Source organism: Sminthopsis crassicaudata, chromosome 6 (assembly GCF_048593235.1).
Source record: "Sminthopsis crassicaudata isolate SCR6 chromosome 6, ASM4859323v1, whole genome shotgun sequence".
Taxonomy (NCBI): Eukaryota; Metazoa; Chordata; class Mammalia; order Dasyuromorphia; family Dasyuridae; genus Sminthopsis; species Sminthopsis crassicaudata.
Window position 1 is genome coordinate 53,707,069 of NC_133622.1, and position 26,270 is coordinate 53,733,338.

The following is a 26,270-nucleotide window of genomic DNA, read 5'->3' on the forward strand; positions in this document are numbered from 1 at the left end:
TTATTTTTGTGGCAAGTGTTTTGTAATTTTGCTCATATAATTCCTGACTTTCCTTTGGTAGATAGATTCCCAAATATTTTATACTATCGACAGTTATTTTGAATGGAATGTCTCTTTGTATCTCTTGCTGTTGGATTGTGTTAGTAATGTATAAAAATGCTGAGGATTTATGTGGATTCTTATCACTCCTCCTAAATTTATTATATTTACAACTGGAAGCAGTTAGGGGGCTCAATGCCACTGAGCCTTGAGTTCAAATCCAGCCTCACATTTACTAGATATGCGACTCTAAATAAATCATCCTCTATTTATTTGCCTTAATCTATTAGAGAAAGAAATGCCAAGCCACTCGGTATCTTCATTCTCTGATCAATAGTGATTTGGAACACCTTTTCATATGACTAGAAATGGTTTCAATTTCTTCATCCAAAAATTGTTCATATTTATCAATTTGATTTTATCAATTTATCATTGGAGAATTTGGACAATTGGAGAATAGCTTAATTTCTTATAAATTTGAGTCAATTCTCTATGTATTTTCATCCCAGTATCTTTACCAAGAAAACCCTACAGATAGTATGCCTATGCTACACTAAGAATAACAGGATTGATGATCAGAAATGCAGACTGGGAGTCAGGTTGGGTCTCATTCAAGTACATCTGATTTGTTTTCTACTTTTGGTATAATGGACAAGAAAGTATATGTTGATTTGGATGGGAAATGAAGTTTTTAGCCCTGGAGTTATCACATAATGGACAAGGAAGTATATGTTGATTTGGATGGGAAATGGTAGTTTCTAGCACTGGAGTTATCACTCACAGTAGTTTCATAAAAGGAAAGAAGTTCCAAGATAAGAAGAAACCATTTTAGAGCAAGAACAGCTAATTTTGAGAAAGATGAGAAAGATTAGGTTTCCTCACTTTCATACTATCTTTTTGGGATGCTATTTCTGTTCCTTGGTTTTTAATTTCTGAGTTGAGATTTTCAAAGTTTTTGTTGATAAAAGTTATAATGATATATCTCTTTTTTGTTTTAAATCTTCCCTTTGAGATTGTTCTGTCTTCTAATTGACCATGAACTAGCTAGAGGGGATAGTTGTTTGGGATGTATGAACCTTGTTCTGTAAAAACACACGTTTTTGCATTAACAATACAAGGGTGGAGCTTTCCCAAATTAAGATATTTTTGCCTCTCCAAAGATTAAATTGCAAGCTATGACAGATTATTTCAGGTAATATAGTCAAAAGAGGGTTAGATTTGGAGCAGGACATGAAATTTTTGACTCCCAGGCTTGGGAACTAGATACCTTTTAACTATATTATCAAAGTGTTTACAGCAATCTTAAAGGGTTTTTTTGTTTGTTTGCTTTTTTTTCCCCCCTGAACAAGGTATTTACCATAGTTAAAGGTGAACTATTAAACCTTTCATGATTGGACATTTATCTTGCAGTTACCTTGTGATCCTTAATTAGCCATGCTAATAAAAGAAGCTAAGAAGAATCTCATGAAGTTAGTAAACAAAATAGAGAAGGAAGTTTGTGGGAGCATACATGTTTCAATATTTGACCGTGTACATATCAGTTTCCTCTCTTCCAATTTCTTTTAAACTTCTCCAAATGGAAAACTCATGGTACTTTCATTGCTTTCTTTGGAAGAAGCTTAACATATAAAATGGTGACAATTTTTAATGGGAGGCATTGTGATACAGTACAAAGAACACTAAATTTGGAGTGAGGGTTCAGGTTCTATCAAGTTTTAGTCAGGTTCTAATGAGACCTGGTTCTGCAATAGACTATCTGTAAGAAATTAATCAAATTATTTCACTTCTTTGTGCCTCAGTTTCTTAATATGTAAATAGGGAAATTGGATTATAGAATGGATAATGAAGGACCTCAGAGTTCTCTTCAAGCTCTAAATCTTAGATTCTATATCAGGAGTCAACAGCATTTGTCACTGCACACGTATTTACAGAAAAAAAAGTTTAAAAAACTTTCAAATTTGTAAATTTAACAAACATTTTTCAGCAACTTCTATAGCCCAACTTCTTAAACTGTGGCATATGATCCCATATGGGATGTCCCAAAATAGAATATGTGATCATGAAATTATTATTTATCAGTAAATGTTTAATATGTATACCTATTTTATATATTTACATAGCTGGAGTCACATAAAAATTTCTTCGGTGAAAAGGAGTCATGGATGGAAAAAGTTTAAAAAGCCTTGCACTAAGAATGTTTGTGGCAGCCCTCTTTATAGTGGCCAGAAACTGGAAACTGAGTGGATACCCATTAATTGGAGAATGACTGAATAAATAGTGGTATATGAATGTTATGGAGTATTATTGTTCTGTAAGAAATGACCAACAGGATGATTTCAGAAAGGCCTGAAGAGACTTACATGAACTGATGCTGAGTGAAATGAGCAGGGCCAGATCATTATACACTTCAACAACAACATGATGATCAATTCTGATAGACGTGCCTCTCTTCAAGAATGAGATGAACCAAATTAGTTCTATCTGTTCAATAATGAAGAGAACCAGATACACCCAGCAAAAGAATTCTGGGAAATGAGTGTGAATCACTACATAGCATTCCCAATCCCTGTATTTTTGTCCACCTGCATTTTTGATTTCCTTCACAGGTTAATTGTACATTATTTCAAAGTCCGATTCTTCTTGTGCAGCAAAATAACTATGTATACATATACATATATTGTATTTAATATGTTCTTTAACATATTTAACATGTATTGGTCAACCTGCTGTGAGGGTTAGAAAATCCTATCCAAAAATGACTGCTCAGAGATCACTCATAGAAAAGCAGAATTATTTATTAGAATCTCGAGAAGCGGACCCCATCCTGGTCTGTGAGCCAAATTCACAACAGGAGAGAGCCACTCCCTTGAAAATGTTCACAACTTTTATATATTTCAGATAAAGAACCTCCAAAATCCCACCTTCCACATGTTGTGATTGGTCATACAAGTCTGCACTCCCCTATTTTGTCAGTGGAATGCAGCAGACAAGGTGATATACAACCTCTGGTCACTTAATGCCCTATTTGGACAATGGAATGCAGCCTAGGCCTTCACATGACTGGGGCCTATAGGCCTGATTTACATTAGCTGACAGTCTCTGATCAATATGTGCTTAATCTGTAAATTCTTCACCATATCTTACTCCACACACTGCCATCGGGAGGAGGGGTGGGGGGAAGGAGGGGAAAAATTGGAACAAAAGGTTTTGCAATAATCAGTGCTGAAGAATTACCCATGCGTAGTATGAAAGGTTCTTCAAAGTCATCGTCCCATCATTTTAGAAATTTTATAGGTGGTGGAAACCACCAGAGAAGGTACACAGGTTAGTAAATATAAGAGCCAGAAGTGCCAAAAGTTGCAGGTGATGCAGGTGTTTGAGCATAGGGCCTGGGATCAGGAAAACCTAAGTTCTAATCCAGTCTAAGATATGTCATAACAGTGTGACCCTAAGCAAGTGATTTTAACTCTACCTGCCTCCATTTCCTTAATACAACAATTAGCACCTATTTTGCAAGGATATTGTGAGGATCAAATGATAGATTTTTTTGTAAAGCATCTGGCACATAGTAAGCATTTAATAAATGCTTATTTCCTTCTTCCTTGCTAAGTGACTGAGCCAGGATCTAAAACTAGGAATACTAATTCTAAATTGGTAATTCTTTCCATTATACAATACTGTGCTAAGTATTAAGGATATAAATTTGGGGTAGGAATAGCTCTGGGCATCCAGTAGCTTAATGTTTTCTTGGGAATAATAAATTCTTCTTTAAAGTAAATATATGTTGGATGAGAGGATAACTAAATGGCAGGGATTCAGGAATGCTTTTGTTTCCTCTGGTTATGTTAATATCCAATGATACCTTTGACTGGGCCAATTCTTTCCTGATTCTGTTTCTTTCTGAATAAATGAGGAGGAGGCTTTGATTAGAGGGAAGAAAGAAAGGAAGAGGAGAGGAGAGGAGAGGAGAGAAAGAGAAAGGAAGGGGAGGAAGAAGTAAAAGAAGGGGAAAAGGGAAGGAGGGAACAAAGGGAAGAGAAAGGAAGGAAAGGAATGGGGAGAGGAGAGGAGGGAATGGGAAGGAAGGGAAGGAATAAAGGGAGAGGGAAGAGAAGAAGGAAGAAGGGAAGGGAGGGAAGGGAGGAGGAAAGGGAGAAGGGAAGGACAAGGAAGAGGGAGGGAAAGAAAAGGAAGGGAACAAAAGAGGGAAAGGGGAAGAAAAGGGAAGGGGGAAGAGAAAAGGAAAGGAAGGGAAGGAAAAGGAAGGGAAAAGAATCTTGTGTTTCCCCTTTCCTGTTTCCATAAGGGGGTAGTGACATGATTCCCCTTCCTATAATTTTAGAGAGTTTTCATCTTTGTGGAAGCTGCCTTAGGTTGTATGAAGGGAAACCCTGAGATTCACTTGTCAGAGTCAGCAAACACAGAGAAATGACTTTAACAGGGTAGGAAAGGTGTTACTGCTGGTGGGAAGTAGTTTGCAGCAGGCATCCTGCCTCTCACTTTAACACTTTGGGGAAAACAGCGGAGAGAGTTCTTATTCAAGTACAGAAAGATCTTACCTGAATGGCTAGAGGTGAAGTCATATGTTTTTAGGGGTGGAGATACAGAAATAATTCTGATTTGGCAACAGGTGAAAAGATGGATGAACAGGTTATCCCACGTGTAAATGTGTATTTATTTATTGTTATTTGGGTTTATAATGATGTGCTTTCCCAATAAGGTAAATAGAGCATAATTGATAACATTAGTTAAGGACACCAGCCAGATGCAGGTAAAGAGAGGGGATCTAGAATATTTCCCACCCTCTTACAGCCCTACCAATAAACTGAGGGGGATGTCCATGTATAGTCTGAGGAGAAGCCATTTCTAATCTGGAAAATTCTACGATGGACATTTATGTAGCACAATTAAAGACAGTCATTCTAAAGGTGAGGTGGCAGGGCAGTGCAATGGAAGGAATAAGGGATTTGGAATCAGCAGAAATGGGTTGAATTCTGTTTCTATTACTATATGTGTGACTTTATTCAAGTTATATAACATCTCTAGGCTTTAGTTCCATATGCGTATGACATATAAAAAGTTCAGGGGACATAGTTCTTAGGTAATTAATCATTTTATTAATAATGCTAGCATAGGGTTATTAAAAGGATGATCCTTTACTCACCTCTCTTAGACCAAAGACCTCTCGTAGAACCCACTTAGCGCTTATATACCCTGGGAAGAATGGGTGTTCCCAAGAGTGGAAGTCAACTCTGATTGGTTAACAATGTGAGAATGAATATTATATTAACAGGTGAACCTTTTCTAATGAGGATCTGGAGTAAGTGATTCTGATCACTCAGTTTTGATCAAAGAGAATTATCTGGATCCATATCATCCATCTGACAACAGGGAAAATCCATATTTTCTTAGACCTGTCTGAGTAAAACACAATAGGGTGAAATCTATTAATTTACATTTGTCTTTTGAACTCATCTGAGTTTTTCTTCTTAGTATCAGTCCTGCGTGTCAAAAGCCTGACTAACACACAGGATCTTATGATCCTATGATAGCAGGATGAAGAATGTGGTTTACCTACAACACACAATCAAGAGTCAAATATTGTGATTTTGATAATCAAGCATGTTGAGATGTCTCCTGATCTTAAGTTGTACAGGGGGTAGATAAGATGAGTCACCTAGTGTTTAGTATGCCCTTCAGCAATCTAGTTGCTTAATGTACATGAAGGCCTCCTATTTTGAGGCTTCCAAGGAGTTACATAATACATTGTCTTTATCTTACTATGGCTGAGAATAGTGGGAGTTCAAAATATATTGATGGTGAGTGAGTAGGAGTTTGAGGAGTCATGAACATTGTTAAATGTTAAATAACAGGTTGGAGGTGTAACTTGTTTGGGGTAAGGTCAAAGGAGAGAGACAGAGCCTCGACCTGTGATTTCCTTGGCATAGAGAACTCTCAGGTAAGAAAATTCTACCAATGCAGGTTGGCACCTAATTTGGAACTTAAAGTTTTGAAAGCTCCCTAGAACAATAATTTACAAAATACAATTGAAGACTCATGGGGATTTCTGACAGACTTTTATGATGTCAGAACTATTTTCATTATAATACTAGATGTTTTAATGTATAATGTAGCAAATAACAAGAGATAACTCCCATAAACAAAAGCTCTTTGGAGATGCTCAATAATTTTTTTTAATTTTTATTTATAAATTTTTGACAGTATATATGCACGAGTAATTTTTTTATAGCATTATCCCTTGTATTCATTTTTCCAAATTATCCCCTCCCTCCCTCTACTCCCTCCCCTTGATGACAGGCAATCCCATATATTTTACATGTGTTACAATATAACCTAGATACAATATATGTGTGTAAATCCCATTTTCTTGTTGCACATTAAGTATTAGATTCCGAAGGTATAAGTAACCTGGGTAGATAGACAGTAGTGCTAACAATTTACATTCACTTCCCAGTGTTCCTTCTCTGGGTGTAGTTATTTCTGTCCATCATTGATCAACTGGAAGTGAGTTGGATCTTCTTTATGTTGAAGATTTCCACTTCCATCAGAATACATCTTCATACAGCATTGAAGTGTACAGTGATCTTCTGGTTCTGCTCATTTCACTCAGCATCAGTTGATGTAAGTCTCTCCAAGCCTCTCTGTATTCCTCCTGCTGGTCATTTCTTACAGAACAATAATATTCCATAACCTTCATATACCATAATTTACCCAACCATTCTCCAATTGATGGGCATCCATTCATCTTCCAGTTTCTAGCCATTACGAAAAGAGCTGCCACAAACATTTTGGCACATACAGGTCCCTTTCCGCTCTTTATCCTTGGGATATAAGCCCAATGATGCTCAATAATTGTTAAGGGTTTAAAAGGAAGCTGACTAAAAGGTTGAAAACATTGCCCTGGAGCAATAAGAAGCTAAATAAATTGTCCAGAGTTTGATGGCCAGTGTATGTTCTAACACTTATTGGGACATAAAACAAGATCTAAATGCTGCAGGCAATAGTTCCAAAGAAATTGATAGTGCTCAAGAAGCAAAGAAGATGGCTTAGCTTTAAATAATAGGTAAGGATGTTATTTTTTTATTTAAAAACAGCCATCAATGACTTCAGAAGTCTAATTAATGCAATGAACAAGTATAATTCCAAAAGCCTAAAAATGTACATGACATCTATCTCTTGATAGAGAAAAGAGAGACTCAATATGGAGAATGTGACAGACATTTTCAGATATAGCCAGTGTGGGAATTTACTTTGCTTAACTATGAATATTTAACATAAAGTCTTTGTTTTTCTTTTTTTTTTTTTCAGTTAGGGGATGGAGAAGAATGGGGTTAAAGGGGAGAGTGATAGGGTATCCCCAAAAAAATAAGGAAAGAGGGAAAGGAAGGAAAGAATGAAGAGAGAAAGGAGGAAAGGTAGGGAAAGGGAAAGGGGGAACAGAGGGAGGAAAAGAAAAAGGGAAGAAGGGAAGGTCATTGAATCATTGTTTTAATGCAGAGGAGAAAATGGAAGGAAGGCCAAAAAGAAACACAGACAAGATAGCTTTGAAACTAATAGGTTGGAACTATTATATACTTTAAAATAAAAGCAAAATATACAAAGTGGAAATATAGTTTCACGTATAATCATCTTTTTCTATTCTATCAAATATATGGAAATGCCCATTTTATCTGATATTTAGTCAGTTCATAATAAAAATTTTAAAATAAATATATAATTGGTTAGAGGTTTAACTTATTTGGAGTAAGCATACAGGATAGAGATAGCTACTGGCCCTGGATTTTATTGATTGATAAAAGGTAGCTGAGAAACTCCCATCTATTCAGCTTGGCACCCTCTCTGAAACTTGATTTCCTCACAATTATACATTTCAAGCAATACATATGTCTTATCTGAAAACCAGCTTCATACTGATCAGTTATTATTTATCTGAAACTTTGACTTGCCCAAGACCAACTTTCTTTCCATTACTCTATAATTCAAACCCTAATGAATTTTTTTATCTTGGCTCATAAAATTATATTCACATTATTCCATGTAGTTCTTACTGATTATTAATTTTTAAAATATTTATTTATTATTATTTTAATAATCATGTCTTAAACTCAAATCACTCTGGTTTTGTTGTTGTTGTTTGTCCTTTGTTCTTGAAGAGGATCATGACATCAGGGAAGTGATCCTATATCATGCCTCTCATTGACTGACCAACAATAGGTTCCAGGCCTAGCCCTACTTGTTATTATTTGACTATTTCTGTTTGGACCAGAAACCCTAAGGATCTATCTCTCCTACACTGATTTTTTTTAACTAGGTAAAAGAGGCCATTTGCTACCCTCACTTCTTACCTAACCTTAATCATTGATTGGACATTCCTTCAGTTAAACTGAGACTTGTTAAAGATTTTAGCTTAAAAAAGCCAAGGTTTCCCAATGCATGCATCCAGGAACATCTCCAGCCATTCTGATCTACATTTGGCCACTGGACAGAGATGGCTCTAGAGGAGAAAGTGAGGAAGATGACCTTGCACAACCCTCCCTCACTTAAATCCAATTCACTTGAATGTCATGGTATCACCTCCCTGATATTATGCTCCCTTTTGAGAATAAAGGCCAAAAAAAAAAAAAATGATGTCCTGGACATTCTAACATTCTAACAAATGAGGAAATTGAGTGGACTAGAACAGAAATGGTTAATTGTGGGAATTCAGTGATCACACTGACCAATTTGTGATTCAGTTCTGGCACTAGCTCATTTCCCTTTCTATTCAATTTTGGGTTGAATCCAGTTTCTCTCTTGTGAGAAAACTTTATTTAATTTGGGGGGAATTGAGAGAAAAACTTACTGAATTGTTTGAACCCAGATCTGTATGGCTGGGAAATTGGACCATCTCTATCTGCTGTTTAGAAATTCTTAACTAAGGACTTAGATAAGTTATGCTGGATAAAGTTTCAGTCAGACCTAAAGATTGATGCAATAATTTTTCTCACAATTAAACATTTCAAGCAATACATATGTCTTATCTGAAAACCAGATTCATATTGATCAATTATTGTTTGTCTGATCCTTTGTTTGTTTAGAGACCCCTAGAGAGAGTGGGGAATCTTTTTTTTCTAAATTCAGGGAATTTCATCTATTGGCTCTCCTCTCCCAACTTGGAAAGTGCCTAAACTTTCATCCAATTAGAAATCATATTACCTAATGTTGTATTGTTTCCATTTTAATTGATGGCTCTTGTTTGATTGTTTTAAAATATTTTATTTATCTTATTTTTAATTTGTGAAATAAACATTTCCATAACAGAGTAGAATTTTTAAAAAATGATTACACATGAAACTAAAAATCTATTTATTGTGTATGACTTGCTGTTGTTGATAACCTAACCCCTGTTTTATCATCTCCGATTGAAACTCTTGCTGTCATGTTAACTATATCTATTCATTCTTTCTTTGTCTCCTACTTGCTCTGCCTTGTTTTACTATTTATCCAGCCCTAGCCTTAGCTAAGTGCTAGGAATACAAAGAAAGGTCAAAATAAACAATCTCTATTTTCAAAGTTTATAGTCTAAGAAGGGAGACACACTAACAACTATGCACTACAAACGAGCTATATACAGAGTAAACTGGAGATGATCATCAGAGGGAAGGCAATTCAATTTGGGTTGAATTCAATTTTTATCTTGTTAGAAAACTTTATTTAATTTTGAGGGAATTGAGAAAAAAAATCTGAAGATCAGATTCCAGGAGAGAAAAGGAAGTGGAATCACTGATTAACATCTTTCTTAAAGCATTTAGCTTTTAAAGAGAAGAGATGTGGGTTGAGAGCTACCTAGCAGGGATGGATGGATAAAGTGAAAGTTTTTTGAGTATAAAGGAATCATGGGCATGTTTGTAGGCAGCAAGAAAGAAATCTATAGTTGATGAGAGATTGAGAAAATAAGGATGATAGAGCTGCAAGTGATAAAATAAATTGGGATCCCTTGGGTATGTAGAGGGATTTTCCTTGGGAAGGAGCAAAAAGTCATTTCTATGTGAAACAGGTAGTGAGGAGAGAGATAGTCAGGGTTGGCACATAAATGGTACAAAATAAGGAGGAGAAAAAAGTGAACTCCTAGCAAGTGCCCTAATTTTTTTCAATGTATTATATGAAGCAAATGTTTCAATTAAGTGGATGAGAAGAGGTACTATTTTTTTAAATTCCTTTAGGATTCTTGACTTTTTAAATCCTCCAGATGAATTTCATCATTCTAAAGTTTGGTATGACATGATTTTATAAGTGAATTAAGATGATATTGTCACTTTTGTATTTCTGTATGTTTATAGCCTAACTATAAGCAATGAATAGCTCTCCAATTATTTGACTGTCTTAAATCTGTAAGTGTTTTGTTTCTGTAAAGGGTTTTCTAATTTTCATTTATATGTGTGTTGATAAGTGAATTCTCACATATTTTATACATTCCATAGTTATTTTGAAGGGAATTTCTCTTTCAACATCTTACTATACCATAAAGCTAGTCATTTTGTATACTTGTCCTCTTTTTAGTAAATGCTTAATTAGTACATAATAAAACCATCAATTTTGAGCTACCAAAGACTCCAAATGCTTTCTAGTTCAAACCTATTTTAGATGTAGACATTGAGAATTAGTAATAGGAAAGGAAGAGGCAGCAGAGTAAAGTAGAATGTAACTCAAACCTTGGATCCAGGAAAATCTGGATTCCAGTTCCATCTCTAATATATTCTGGTTGTATGGCCCTGGCCAAGTCACTTGTCCAGTCATTATTCTAGATAACTCCATAAAAATGTTATTTGCAGAAAAGGTACCTGTACTAGTACACAAAATTCTTCAACAAGACAATTTCTTACACCAAAGCTTCTTAAACTGTGGGTCACAACCCCAAATGGGTTGCACACCTGAATAAAGGGGTCACAAAAAATTTGGCAACAGGAAAAGGTATCAAATATTCCATCAAGATTTAATTCTTTATATAGAAATAACCATATCCATCTCATTATTTTGCAAATTTGCTTTCATTTTTCATAAGTGGTAAAGTGATGAGCATACCAAAGAATTGTTTTAAAATAAATTCCTTTATGATTTATTATCAATAAATATTTAATTTGTATAACTATTACCTACCCAGGACCACATAAAAATTTCCTGGACAAAAACGAATCATGTGAGGAAAAAGTTTAAGAAGTCCTATCTACACCAGTAATGTTACAGATCTAAATGATGGACAGAAATAACTATACCCAGAGAAGGAACACTGGGAAGCGAATGTAAATTGTTAGCACTACTGTCTAGCTACCCAGGTTACTTATACCTTCGGAAGCTAATACTTAATGTGCAACAAGAAAATGGTATTTACACACATATATTGTATCTAGGTTATATTGTAACACATGTAAAATGTATGGGATTACCTGCCATGGGGGGGGGGGGGGAGGGAGTGGAGGGAGGGAGAGGATAATTTGGAAAAATGAATAAAAAATAAAAAAATAAAAAAATGTTACAGATCTATTTTCTATCTTATGCTATCCATCCTATTCAACTGGATCCACTCAGGTAGTAAATCACAAAAAGATTTATCCCTGCTGATACTTCATGACTAAAGTCAGTCGCCTAAGAGTAAGATCTCTACTCCACTGCCTCTCAAATTAGGAAAGATCTCTTAAACAGTTTGCCTCATGTTTTTTTAATCTTTTAATTAGAGAAAGTTTTAAATGTAATAACCAAAACAAAGCTGTTTTTAAACAGTTATATCAAATAATATTTTCATAATAAGTAAAATATTTTCATTTTAGAAAAAAACTAGGACATCATACTGAGGTAGCTGCAACTTTGAAACAGCAGAAACATGTTATTCCTAGTCCATCCCTAAATACCAGCGTTTGTGGAACATAAATGTTATCAGTCTCTACCAAAAAAAAAAAAAAAAAAAAAGCAGCAAACTATATGGACAGTCAATGCCAGTTTTATGACCTCCAGAGAATTATTACAGGACTAATAATTTTTCAAAACAATTTGTGTGAAAGACTTAGTTATTATCTATGATCATTTGCTTTTACTATTTTCCAAAAGATCTCCAAAAGGTCCTATTAGGAAATTATATCCAGTAGTTGAAAACTGACTCTAGTTGATAGTTACATGTATTTAAATAATGGCTGTATAACAGTATATGATCTTGTCTGAGAGACAATTCGAACTAAATTTTGCCATTTTAATTTTTTCTCTCTTTTCCTTGGTTTGCCCCATTTATTACTAGCAAAACAATTGAACAAATTTCAAAATGAGTAGTTAAAAGCAGACACAAAGTTATTGAAAGATTGTCATTTGTTTAGGTTGCTACGCCCTCTGCTGGGCTAAAAATGAGCCAAATTTCAGGATGAGCTTATGAAAAAATAGGAAACAATGCCAGAGCAACAAAGACAAAACAAAAACAGGGAGCCAAAATCTATTTAGAAAAAATAAATAAATAAATGTGTGTGTGTGTGTGTGTGTGTGGGGGGGGGGTGTATTCATTAACATAATTATTTGCTTTAATCCAGGAAGTTGCTCAGAGGCTGGGCAGAAAGTGTTGTCCAGAAAGCTTAGAAGTGGGAACAGCTAACAACAATTTACTTGGTCAGTTTAATGAATAGCATCCACAAGTCTAAGTGTCCACAGAGGAGAATATCTGACATAATAAAGTACTTAATGAATTAAAGTCTCTTCTCTTTGGCTTTTAATCCTAGAAATTCTGCAGATCCCAGAATACCCTGAAAGAGGGTTAGGGGAGAACTATGTAGCAAAATTTGCTTATTTGGTTGATAAAACAATGTGTCATGTTGGATAGAGAAAGGAATTTGGAGACTAGAAAGTATCAACTTTGTAGCTCTAATATCTTGGAGAAGTAATTTGATGTCTCTGAGACTTAAGTAACCCTCTATTACAAAGTTTCTTATTTTTGTGTGTGGGTGTCTAATGGACCCTTTCTCAAAATGATGTTTTCACTTGTTTAAAGTACAATGTATGTGATAACAAAGGAAACCAAAGGTTAGTGAAAATAAAGATTTTATTCTCATTCAAGTTCAGAGATCCCCTAAAATTTATAAAAAGGTTAAGGACTCATGCTTTATGATAATAAAATATAGATTGGAAGACAAGTTGTTAGAAAACATGAAGACTTATAGATCTATAAGTTAATGTTAAAAAGTCTATTTTACTGAAAGATTTGGAATTCTCTGACTTGAAAAAGGACTTGAAAAAAAATAGACTTAGTCCTAAAGAAAAAAAGTCAGCAGGTAATTAAGAATGTTAATGCACATGGAAAATACAATTCATACTGAATACCAGCCAGGGTGATCACTTCAAGGATCTCTTCAAGGATATGGAGCTTATGGAAATCACAGTGTATAGCAATGTCCACCATCAATCATGTTAACAAAAATGAAAGAGACAAAGATGGGTACAGAACCTGTAATTTAATGGGTATATAAACTCCCAGATGAGGAAACTTCCACTACCAATGCAAGTCAGCCCCTTCTCTTCAACTTTTAAAGAGTATTTTTATATTCCTGAGAGATTGTGACTTGTCCAGGGTCACACAGCTAAGATGTGTCAGAGGTGGGACTGGAACTTAGATTTTTTTAGCTATAAATCTTTTTCTCTAGCCACTGCTCCATGTTTCTTCTCTAATAAAATTAGTTTAAAATAAGCACTTGATATATTCTTGAAAAAGAAAATAAATCACAAAACTAGAATCAGTCAAGGCGAAGAGAAAGAGGAGGTAATCTAGGAAATGCTGCTTTTCTTTGTCTTGGAAGTCTATGGGAACATTATAGATAAAATCTGGGGAAGTCAAGAATGCAGCCTGGAAAGAAATGGAGACATGGCTGACTTGGGCCTCCTCCTTAAAAAAAGGTTCTGGGAGGAATCAGCTGATCATGAGTTTTCAAGGGGAGAAGGGAGTGCTTTCAAGTTGAAGATCATTGGTCATTGTAGAGAAAGTTCTAAAGAATCAGGAGGACAGTCTGAAGGACTTCATCTTTTTATCCCACATCCCTATTATTCCCTGCCTGTCTCCACTCTCCCCATTAATAGTTATTTTGCCTCATTTATTACATTTAAGTCTTGGGCCATCCATGCTTCTCTTTGATCCCCAGACAACTTTGGGCAGGTATCCTCTGCCCACCCTGCCTGTTTCTAGTTCTTGATTCATAATTAAATTAATACTGCCATAGCTCCTTTCCTTTGATTCTATTTAGCATTTTTGTAAATCTCCAACCAGAATATCCCTTCCTGGCCAGAATTCATCTATATAAATTCCCTCTCATTTTACAAAGTAAGCTATCTTCCTTCTTTTTGTATTTCCAGCACCTATGCATGATACATAGTTGATGCCTAATAAATACTCTTTTATTCATTCATGGACTGATTTTATGTTTGTGAGTTTCAAGGCATAGCTGGCTAAGCCTGGACTTAGCAATTGCAACCAATTCACTTAATCTATGAAGACAGAGGTATTATTATCTTTAATCTTCTGATTCTTATTATTTTTGGAACAATGGGATGTGGGAAAGCTGCTAAAAATTTACACATCCATAAAACACTTTGTGTTTCCTTTGAATTTTATCATGTATGAATTTATATGTTCTTAAAGTGGTAAGTAGAGAGAATGTTGCCCCAGTTCTGGCGGGTGCATTTTTAACCTCTGTTCTTGCTATGTCTTCTAAGTAAATATCCTTTCTCAAAGTTAATTGATCTTCATTGCTTATCAGAGATATCCATCCAGTTTTTTAAATGGAAGTTTATATTGAAGTTGAAATTGCTGGCAATTTGTATTAGGGATGAGGATCTCAGAATGGACACTAGAGCTGCTACTCAGAAAAAAATGCACAGACCTTTAGCAGCATCTCTGGAACATTGAAAAGCTCCCGTAGTAGTAGTAGCTCTAGGGACCCAGTGTACCAGTGGAATTAGCTGAAAGTGTCCCCTGTGTGTGCTCTGAAGCCTGATCACCCATTAATCAGTACTACAGAACATCAAAAACAGCTTAAAGACTTTAAGGAAGAACTTACATTTGGAATGGTGTAATAGTAGGACATTCACCTTAGAGTTAGAAGACCCTGATTCAAATCTTGCCTTCTACGCATTTGTGTGACTATGCTGTGTGACTTGAGCAAGTCACTTCTCTGAAACTCAAGTAGCAAACCAGGAAGCTTAAAATGAATATGCTCTAAGGATTTGTCTAGCTCTCAATCTATGATCCTATGAAATTCCATGTGTGAATACTAAAGAAATTTTCACAAGTAACTTATAACAATAATGAACATTAGTATATCAAATCACTTAGAGTTTTGCAAACTGCAGATCACAACCAAGGACTTAATGTCTGCTTCCATGAGAGAGAGGAACACATCTGAGATTGAATAAAATAAGTTAGCAAATGTATTTTAAATAGTGCCGCTTAATTTAAAAGAAAGGTTATCATAGAACAACCACCACCAGCACAAAATAGTGACCTTGACCAAAAAGCAAGCAGGTTGCTTTTGAATACATTTTAATCACAGAATATTAGACATAATTTGAACCATATGCTATAAGGCTTCTAGTTTATATATTTATTTTTCTCGTTCCCACCTTCCTGTCTTTCTCTTGCAAGAGCACATGCCTAGATAGTTTGTGATTTTTATTTTTTTTACATTTGCATTTAATTTTATTTTCTTTCTCAATTACATTGAAACAAAAAAAAATATTCTTTTTTTTAAATTTTGAATTATGAATCCTCTTCCTTCCTTTCCCCCTCCTTGAGAAAAAAAGTACTTTTGATATAGATAAAATATGTGTAGTCATGTAGAACATTTCCATATTAGCCATGTTTATAAAAAATGCAAACCCAAAAACAATAAAGTTTTTTAAATGTTTGTAATCTGTATTCAGATTCCACTACTTTCTCTAGAGGTGGATAGCATTTCCCTCATAGGTCCTTTAGAATTATCTTAGATCATTGTATATCTAAACATATTTCTTCTTTTTTTTCTTCCTCCTCCTCCTCTTCCTTCTCCTCCTTCTTCTCCTTTCTTTATCATCATCATCATCGTCATCATCGTCACTGTCTTCTCCTTCTTTTGAGGCAATTGGGGTTAAATTATTTGTTTAGTTTCACATAGTCTTTAAGTGTCTGAGGATAGATTTGAAATCAAGTTCTCCTGAGCCCAGGTATACATTTTCTTCTTAAAGAAAGTTAATACTATTTACATTTTTCTCCAAAATCTATAGCTTCACTGATGATTTTTTTCTATACTTAATCTACATGACTTTCTTTACTCTTGATTTGTAGAAGTAGAAAGTCATAATGTATTATAAGGAAAAAAAACTAATAAATCTGAAATCAAAACCCAGTTCAAGCCCTGGGTCTGCCACTAACCAGCTATGTGATTGGGAGAAAATTATTTATTCTCTTGGTCTGAGTTCCTCACCTAATACAATAGACACAAAACCTGTCCAGCTTACCTCACCCACATGGTGCTTGTGAAGTCATGTCTATATTTTGTAAAGCATAAAGTACTGCATAATAGGCAGCTGTTGATTATACAATGATAAAAATCATTGTTCTCTGCTCCAGTATAAATAAAAGTACAAATTAGAAGCCAGCCCTCATAGTGCTGAAAGCACATGCTTTCTCACAAATTAAGGCAATAACAGGAAAGCAAATACTGTATATGCAGTCCAACCTCATTAAGGCTTTGGTGGCAATCTTTTACAGTAGTGTAAGCTAAAACGATTAAGTTTTAATGGACAATAACAAACTTAAATAAATTTCTAAGAGCTGATTGGTTAATATCAAATGCATCGCCAAATCCTGATGTCTATTCAAGTGCAAAGGATTTAAGAAAACATCAGAGATCTGTTTGAAGTCCTGTTATAGTCCTAAGGACCATGTTGATCATGTATGATTAAAAAAAAAATACCTTATTATAATGGACAAATATTCTAATGTTCCATGTTGGTGGGATCATGAGAGAGAGAAACATAAAGACTTTTTCCTGGCATTTAAAATAAAATTTTAAGTGTTGACATTAAATATTCCCCTTTTCCTCACTCAGATTTCTAGTGATTTTTTAAAAATATATATTTATTACCTATGTAACTTTGGCAAGTCAATTAGCCTTCCTGGGTTGAGTTCCCTCCTCATTAAAATAAAAGGATTGTATTAAATTGTTTCTGAGCTCTCTTCCAGAATTAAATCCTATATGACACTTTAATGAATGGGCAGTTAGAATATTTAAGTATGACATGATTAAACTAACAATTTAAGTGTCTATCACATGGTAGACACCGAGAATAAAAAGATTTTTTTTAAAGTATAGCATAGTCCCTCCTCTTCTGAGTTTTCATTCTGCTGGAGGTATAAAACAAGTTCCCAGGTAAATATAGTACAAACTATACGGAGTGATGGGAGCAAAGGAGAAATCCAGATAAAGTACTTTGTTTGAGGAAGCAGTACTGTAGACAGATCTTCATGTAAACTTTTTGTTTGAATATTCATTAGCCGAAGACACTTTAAAATACGTGTATGATCTGAAACTATCTTTACAAAATGCTTTTCTCAAATACCAGTCTTGGAAGCAATCCATGAACGATAGGAGGTCACCCGAGTGTAGACACCTGGTTTATTCTTTTTGCCACAGTCATCTCCCCAGCTCACTATTCCAACAAGGAACCAGATTTTTCGAGAATTAGGATGAACCAGTGGCCCACCAGAATCACCCTAAAGACAGGAAGATATATTTGTCATCATAACATTTACTTTTAAAACTTCCCTTAAATAAAACCTCCCAAGGGTCCCTGAACTCCCAAGCTTCTGGAATCCCTTGTGATATTAGGAACCCCTTAGGACTTGTGATATTTGATGGCAAGGCCAGTCTCCTTCCTCCTCACTCTCCACCTTATCTGTTGCTGACTGAAATAATTGGATCAAGCAATGGGGAGATTGAAATGGGAAGATAAGAAGTAAAATTTTATTTACTTATTTGGTTCTTTGCTGATTTAGAGATTGCTATTTAAATACAATGGGGATACCTAGGTTGCCATAGTGGAAAGAATACTTGACCTGAAGTCATGAAGGTCTGAATTCAAATTTTACCTCTGGAGCAAGTCACATAACTCCTATTTGCCTGGCTCCTCGTCAAATGGGATTGCCCCAGAGAAGGAAATGGCAAACCACTCCTTTATCTTTGCCAAGAAAATTTCATGGACAAATCCATGGAAGCACAAAGAGTTGGATGTGACTGAACGATGAAACATAATTTAAACATAAGAAAAATGATGATGGCATAAAGAATAGAAGACCAGCTTTGGAGTCATAAAAAACTTGTTTCAAGTCCTGCCCATAAAATCACTTAATCTCTTGCGACTACTGGCAATTTTCTAAAATTATGATTTATCAATTTATTGATGTGATAAAGAGAGTTTCCACATCACCAGTTTCATATAGATATATAGATATTTATATCTACATAAAGTGTGTATATGTGTAGATATATATATATGATATGCATATATTCATACATAAATATGTGTGTATATATACATATATGTCAGTCATAATAGTAGAAATAACTAGCTTTTATATAACACTTTTAAGTTTTATAAAACACTTCATAAATACTAACTCATTTTGATGCTCACAGCAATTATGGGAGGAACATACTATTTTCCCCACTCATTTTATAGGTGAGAAAACCAAATTTCTTCATGTGTAGATTAAGATTAAGGAATTAAGTGATTTCCCAAGATTATGCAGACAGTAACTGAATGCAGGTCTTCCTGACTATAAGAGCTATCTACTATAACATAGATTACTCTCAATAAATATAAATATTTATATATGGAAATGCAAATTCATATGGATTAAAATGATATTTTTGTCAATGCTTCCCATAAGCATCTAAGTGAAATTCTTTATAGAAACTGCCTTTGCAAAAATATTTCTCTTCTTGGTATTGACTTACCTGACAAGCATCAATATGTCCTTCTATGTAACCTGCACATAACATTGTGTCAGATATAAGACCATCATAGGAATCCTTACTATTGCAAATCCCTGTGTCAATAATTTTCACTGGTGCTTTTTGAAGTAATTTTGGAAATTCACCTAAAAGAAATAATAATTAGGAAATGAGATTTCTTAAATAATAATCATAATTGAGAAGAGAGATCCCTGTTAGCTGAGAGAAGGGAAAAAATAAAAATAAAAACAACACAAAATCACTGATTATTATTGGGAAGGCATAAGTCTCTTCACTTTCAGAGGTCACCATTCAGGAACTTTGAGTACTGTGGAATGAATTATAAACTAGCTGTGAGGAAGCCTGGGTTCAAGCCCTAGCTTTCTCATTAACCAGATCTGAAAATCCTTTTTTACTTCTCTGAGTCTCAGTTTCCTTATCTATAAAATGAAAAAAATTAAAACAGATAATCTTTAATATCGCTTCCAGTCCTAACAATCTAGTCATTTAGAACTTCAGATCTAGGAAAAAACTTCCAGGAATAGAGTCTGAATTTTATAGATATATAGTGTCTAGTATATAAGACATTATGATAAGATATAGATAAAAAGACAAAGGTGTCATGGTCCCTTCAACCATGGGAGTGAGGAGGGGTGTGTGTGTATATGTAGAATACATTCTTGTAAGGATATGTATATAAGCGAGAGAGAGAGAGAGAGAGAGAGAGAGAGAGAGAGAGAGAGAGAGAGAGAGAGAGAGAGAGAGAGAGAGAAGGAGAGCGGTACGGAAGGGGAAGGAGAGGAGGAAGAGACAGACACACAGAGAGAAATCATGATTAATTATTAGGGAGGGAGATAGAGAAGGAAATTTAACTAGACTCGAGCCCACCTTAATCAGACTGCAGAATAGTGATTCAGTTTCTAGATTGTTGACCTGGAAGATTTCAGGACCATTTGGATTTCTTAGGAACAACATTATCTACATCAGTCAACTAGAGATGCTCTGAGATTGTCCTTCCCTGGGGATTGGAGCATAGTAAAGAACTTTGGTTTTCTCACATGGTGCTGGGCCCAGAGGTTTTCCCCTGTCAGTTCCTAAGTGTCTTGAAAATAGGGGCTGTGTTGCTATTTATCTGTGTATCCCTAAAAGGAAAGTATGTTGACTATATGAACAATATAAATGTTTGTTAAATTCAATTAAATTGAATTTTATCCCAGATATGAAAACACAAATTATTATTGGAACATATACCATCTTTTGAAAGAGCTCCCCATCCTGTCACAACAACATCAGAACCTGGTGGAAAGCTCTGGGTAGCTTCTGGAAGACAAACCCTGTGCACATTGTTTGTGAAATGGACTGGTTCAGCAAGGAGCACAACAGCAATGTCATCATGATGGGCACGTGGGTTGTAGTTTTCATGAACAATAAAATCTTTTATTCTGTTCTTCATGTAGGGAGGTTTTACCACAGTTCCAAAGCTGACAGTCCAGTCTGATATATTTTTGTGCCTAAAGAAACAAAACTGGTTATCTTTAGTCTTTGATTCATAGGATGCAATGGCCTTAAGTAATGATACACAACAACAATAGATTGGCTTGGGACAGAACACACTACCGATTTTCAAAGGTTTTTGTCTCTCAGATATCTCATGGTAGGAGAGAGAACCTTGTATAAACTGCATCACAAATTTATCATCATCCTTATAAATTAGCCCCAAGCACTAAGAAGAATTGTAGCTTTTGGTAGCTTAGGGAAATCATAAAGATTGTTAAATCCAACTCCTTCAGTATACATATGAATTGAGACCCAAAGACTTCTCTTAGATCACATAGCAAAACCAGTTTAGAATCCATAAATCCTGACTAGTATCACAAATGACTTTTTCTTTGTTTTACAGCTCTTCTAAGGTTAACTATAATGAAGATTTTTCTGTAGGATCACATCTATTCTTACCACAAAGGAGAGTTTTATTGGACTTTTCCTTCATGTTTTATGGTCACAAATTAAAAAATTGAAATGTCTCTATTGCTTAACACTCTTGTCTAGTTACAATGAATTTCACTTGTCCCCAAGCCATCCTCATACATTTAACTTTAGTCATCACCAGAGTTGGGTTGGAGGGAGGGAGGAAAGCTGTAAGTATTTATATAATGCCTTATATGTGCCAGGCAGTGTCCCTTATACTTTGTAAATATTATGTCATTTGAGCTTCACAAAACATTGTGAAATAGGGGCTGTTATTATCCACATTTTACAATTAAGGAAACTCAGGCAGATAGGGGTAAGTGATTTCCCCAGGATCACATAGCTAGTGCATGTTTATAACCACTCGTGCCTCAGGGGGCATTGAGTTACTCCACAGCCAGGATTTCTAACCTATCACACTTTACTCTTGGTTCTTTTTAATATTATTTTATTTTCCCCTAATTACATGTAAAAGTAATTTTTAACATTCATTGGATTTTTTTTAAGTTGTGAATTCCAAATTCTGCCTTCCTTCCCTCCCCCTACAGTAAGCAATTTTATGATACTTGTGTAATAATGTAAAACATTTCCATATCTCATTTTGTGAGTGAGAGGGAGGGAGGCAGAGGGAGAGGAGACAGAGAGGAAGGAAGGAAGGAAGGAAGGAAGGAAGGAAGGAAGGAAGGAAGGAAGGAAGGAAGGAAGGAAGGAAGGAAAGAAGGAAGGAAGGAAGGAAGGAAGGAAGGAAGGAAGGAAGGAAGGAAGGAAGGAAGGAAGGAAGAGGGAAATCGTATTTTTCGGTCTGTATTTAGATGATATCAATTCTTTCTCTGGCTGTAGATAACATTTTTCAACATGAGTTCTTTGGATTGCCTTGAATTATTGTATTGCTGAGAATACCAAAGTCATTCAGAGTTGTTCATCATACAACATTGCTGTTAGTGTATACAATGTTCTCCTGGTTCATATCATTTTCACTTTGTATCAATTCATGAAAATTTTCCCAAGTTTTTCCAGAAATCATCCTGCTTGTAATTTTTATAGAAAAATAATATTCCATTATAGCCATATACTATTACTTGTTCTACCATTCCCCGATGATGTACATCCCCTCAATTTCTAATTCTTAGCCACCACAAAAAGAGCTACTATAAATATTTTTGTACAAATAATTCTTTTTGCTTTCTACTTTTATCTCTGGAATAAAGACATACTAGTGGTATTGCTGGATCAAAAAGTATGCAGTTTTATAGTCCTTTGGGCATAGTTTCAAATTGTTATCCAGAATGTCATCACTCCACCTATCCCAGTTTTCTCACATCTCTTCCAACATGTGTCATTTTTTCTTTTTCGTCAGAATAGCCAATCTGATGGGTATGAGATATTACTGCAGAGTTGTTTTAATGTGCTATGTGATGTAAGAGAAGTCTTTGGGTTTCAATGATTTAGAGCATTTTTTCCTATGGCTATGAATAGTTTTGATGCCTGAAAACTGCCTATTCATATACTTTGACCATTTGTCAATTAGGAAATGACTTAAATTCTTATAAATTTGTCTTAGTTGTGTATATATTTTTAAAATGAGACTGGTATCAGATACTTGCTGAAAAAAATTTTAACTCATTTTCCCAATTTCCTTCCAATCAACATTGGTTTTGTTTGTGCAAAAACTTTTTAGATTTTGCACAATCAAAATTATCCATTTTATATTTTCTAATGCTCTCCATATCTTATTTGGTCCTAAATTCTTCCCTTATCATAAGTTTGAAAGGTCATCTAGTCCATCCTCTCTTAATATGTTTATGGTAACAGCTTTTATGTCAAAGCCATGTACCTATTTTGACTTTAGCTTGGTATATATTACTTACACTTTAAAGCAATGAGCTGCAGTCACCAGCCATCTGTTGCTAATCAAAGTTGCCCCGCAATAGTGTTTATCATTGTACTTGAGGCTAGCTTGCCATGGCCATTCCCCTTCCTGAGCTGCAGATCCTCCTTTAATTCTGTCATATGCAGAGGACATTTTTGCTCTCCTGCCACAGCCTGTCAGAAAGAATCAACTGGTTTAAAATTGCTTAAAAGCAGCAATATAAAAGCTTTTTTAATTATGCTACAGAGCCACTAGTGAAATAATTCATATTCTCTCAGGAGGTTTTAGGAAATGATTATACTCTTTTCAATAGGAACTTTCTTCTTTGCTCTGTAATTCCAAAGCACTAGTATGTATTATTATTATTATTATTATTTTAAATTTTCTCAACTTACATTTATTGATTGTATTTTCAGCATGGACTTTACTGATTTCTGAAATAGAAACAAATATAGGGTAAGTTTAATACAAGGTAAATACTTCTGCTGACTTCAGTTTCTCTAAAATCATTGTGTCCATGACATGGGGTATATCAGGGTCAAGGATCACTTAAGTGGCACCGAATTCTAAGGCATATCAGAAGAGAGCATCAGTTCAGGAGAATGAGAATTCTTTAAAATGACAGGGATTTGAGTTAGTATATATATTTTGTGTCTTTTCATAGGCTGTCCCCAATGATTGGAAAACACTTCCTCCTTAGGCCCATCTCATAGAATCTTTAGTTTCCTTCAAGTTTCATCTCAGTGTCACCTCCTACCAAAAGCTTTCCTGATCCCTTAGATGTTAATGGACTTTCTCTTTTCAAATTATTTTTTCCTTAACTGTACAAATTATATAACCTCAAGCAGATTGTAAGTTATTTGAGAAAAAGTAAAATTTTGCTTCTTTGATTTGGGTTTGCATCACAAGATATAGTATAGTATAAAATTATAGCATAAAATTGTTGAATTGAACTGAATCAGATTAAGCATAGCACTGCCTCCCAAAGTTAATGGGCAATATGAATATATCTTAAATTCATATTTTCATTTATATTTCTTGTATAAATTATCAAGAATGGAACCTTGTTCCTAAGTTTCCTACATGGTACTACTATCACTATAAAAGTTAACATTTGTTTGTTGCTTTAGAATGTACAAAGCCCTGTAAATTAATGATCACATTTGATCCTCACAACTGTCATGTGAGGTAGATGCTATTATTAGCCCCATTTTGCAGATTAAAAAAAATTTGAAGCTAAAAGAGATTAAGTGACTTGCCCAGGTGACTTGCCTGATGGAGAATTTGGATTTGTGTCTTTCTGACTCCAAGTCTAGTGCTCCAGCTAATTAGGTGACACTATTCTACCTTCTTACTGAAGTGAGCTGTGATAATGTATACCTGAGACTTCCTGAGACCCCTGCCAAAATTGCAGAAAAAAAGAGGGGCTAAAAGATTCCTCTATCTGTTCTAAATTGACTGAGAATATAGTATATAAAAGGCACATTAGTCAAGTGCAAGAAATACATCAAGATTATTCATGCATTTATTTATTTAGGCAATATTCATTGGGCATCTATAATGCTAATTATATATATATATATATGTATTATGCTAAGAGGTGATGTGGGAGATTTCAGGTATTATCTCACATAGTAATGAGGTTAATACCCTCTTTGGAGCAATGTCATGAGCTGGAGGAGAGATAGCAGAGGGGAGGGTGATCCAGGTAATGAGTATAAGGGGGGGGGGGTGTTAGTGATTCATCCTAATTTTTGCTGTACAATGATAGAGCAGTGACCTTATTTGTATTGCCAAGTTTAGGGTCAAAATAATGGTGGTTGGAATCCTATCAGTAAAATGAAGCACAGAGACAATGATTTATATAAATGAATGACAGATAAGACACTTGCCTGTAAGCCTAAGGGAAGAGGAATCTGAAGTTAAGGATGCAGTGTTATTCTTTAGCATGTGATATAAGATACTTCCAATTTTTCTTCTTATATTAGCTTTCTTTCCCAGGGGAAACTTAAACATGAGCCAAATATCTACTGTCACACCATCAGAGCTTGGGCTGGGGAAAAAAATACAAATTATTCAATAGGTTGACAGAGGCAGTTTCCACTGCATGATCTCTTCTCTGATGCTCCTTAATTGATGCAGAAAATGTTTCTGGAGGTAAGCAATTTTAGCTCAAAATAAAGACAAAGTTCTGATAATTAGCACTATCTGAAAATGAAATAGGATGCCTCAGGAAGCAATACAATGAATTTCCCATCACTGAAGATGCTTATAAGCTGAGTCTGTAGACTGACTCTTATGGATATAATATCTGTAATAATGCAAATAGAATGTGAGATTTTGATAAGGACTAAATCAAATGACCTTGAGATCCATTCTCATGCTAAAATTATATGAGTAGATGATTCAATCCCTCAAATCTATGAGATGTTCATACAGAGATATTATGGATATATATGTACATACATATGTATATATGTGTATATATATGCACACATATGTATTTATATTTATATCCATTAGTCAATGGCAAAAAACCACTTAGATTTATTAATATTCTAAGGTTGATGGATATAGATTAGAGGAATATAAGAAAAGATGTGATCTAGGTACAAACTGAGATCAACTATACATCTATTCATTCAACAAAGATTTATTAGACACCCAAGGAAAAAAAAAAAAACATTGGACTAGGTGTCATGGAAGGCATAGAATAAATAAATACAGCCTACCCTCAGTCAATCAGGAGAAATCAAACATGTCTGCAAATAATTATAATACAAGGGAGGATATGATATATTAGTATTCATCTTTACATCACCCAAAAAGCTAAGTGTAGTACCTTACACATGACAAGAATTCAACAGTGATTTGATGGATGAATGGATGAGATTTGTGAGTAAAGTTCTCTGGGAATTCAAAAGTAGGAAAGATCCCTTTTAGCAGAGGATTTAGCAAATAAGCCTGGACGCAGTATTGTGGATTTACTGGGGGGGAGGAGGGAAGAGAGAAAGAAAGGGAAAGGAAATGAAGATGATCTCTATTGCCAATAAAATTACTGAGATCATTAGACTCTCCACAATTCTAAGATTGCCTATAGGTAACAAATCAAATCAAGGAAAACCAGACCTTTTGGACTAGCGTTTGTTTAAAGCTGGTCCGTTTTACTTCAGTTACAAAGCTGAAAGAGGGGCCAGAGACTCAGGTGAGACTTCCATGTAACAGAGCAGTGTTCATTCTAATGCTGTTCTAGTAGCTGCCTGAAATGTTGGGCAGAGAAAGGATGGGGGGACACAATGTCACAACATATCCCCATAGCATACAAAAGTTAGTGACTTGCTAAGGATCATGCAATCAGCATGGTCATGTAGGCCAGAATT

The 26,270-nt window shown here is 34.9% G+C and overlaps 1 protein-coding gene and 1 long non-coding RNA gene across 2 annotated transcripts in view; one reads left to right on the top strand and one right to left on the bottom strand.

Moving 5' to 3' along the window:
• LOC141545570 (uncharacterized) overlaps positions 1-26,270 on the top strand; it is a 117,681-nt gene that overhangs the window by 81,743 nt on the left and 9,668 nt on the right. The gene's annotated exons all lie outside the window — the stretch shown is intronic.
• The window catches only part of LOC141545569 (transmembrane protease serine 11B-like protein), a 39,710-nt gene continuing 29,024 nt past the window's right edge, over positions 15,585-26,270 (bottom strand). Inside the window, exons 5-10 of the mRNA XM_074272685.1 lie at positions 24,783-24,943; positions 23,286-23,324; positions 22,889-23,063; positions 20,304-20,563; positions 19,056-19,198; positions 15,585-17,812 (exon numbers count right to left, since the gene is read on the bottom strand). Coding sequence (XP_074128786.1) covers positions 17,651-17,812; positions 19,056-19,198; positions 20,304-20,563; positions 22,889-23,063; positions 23,286-23,324; positions 24,783-24,943 — 940 coding nt within the window. The 3' untranslated portion in view covers positions 15,585-17,650. The remainder of the gene's footprint in view (positions 17,813-19,055; positions 19,199-20,303; positions 20,564-22,888; positions 23,064-23,285; positions 23,325-24,782; positions 24,944-26,270) is intronic.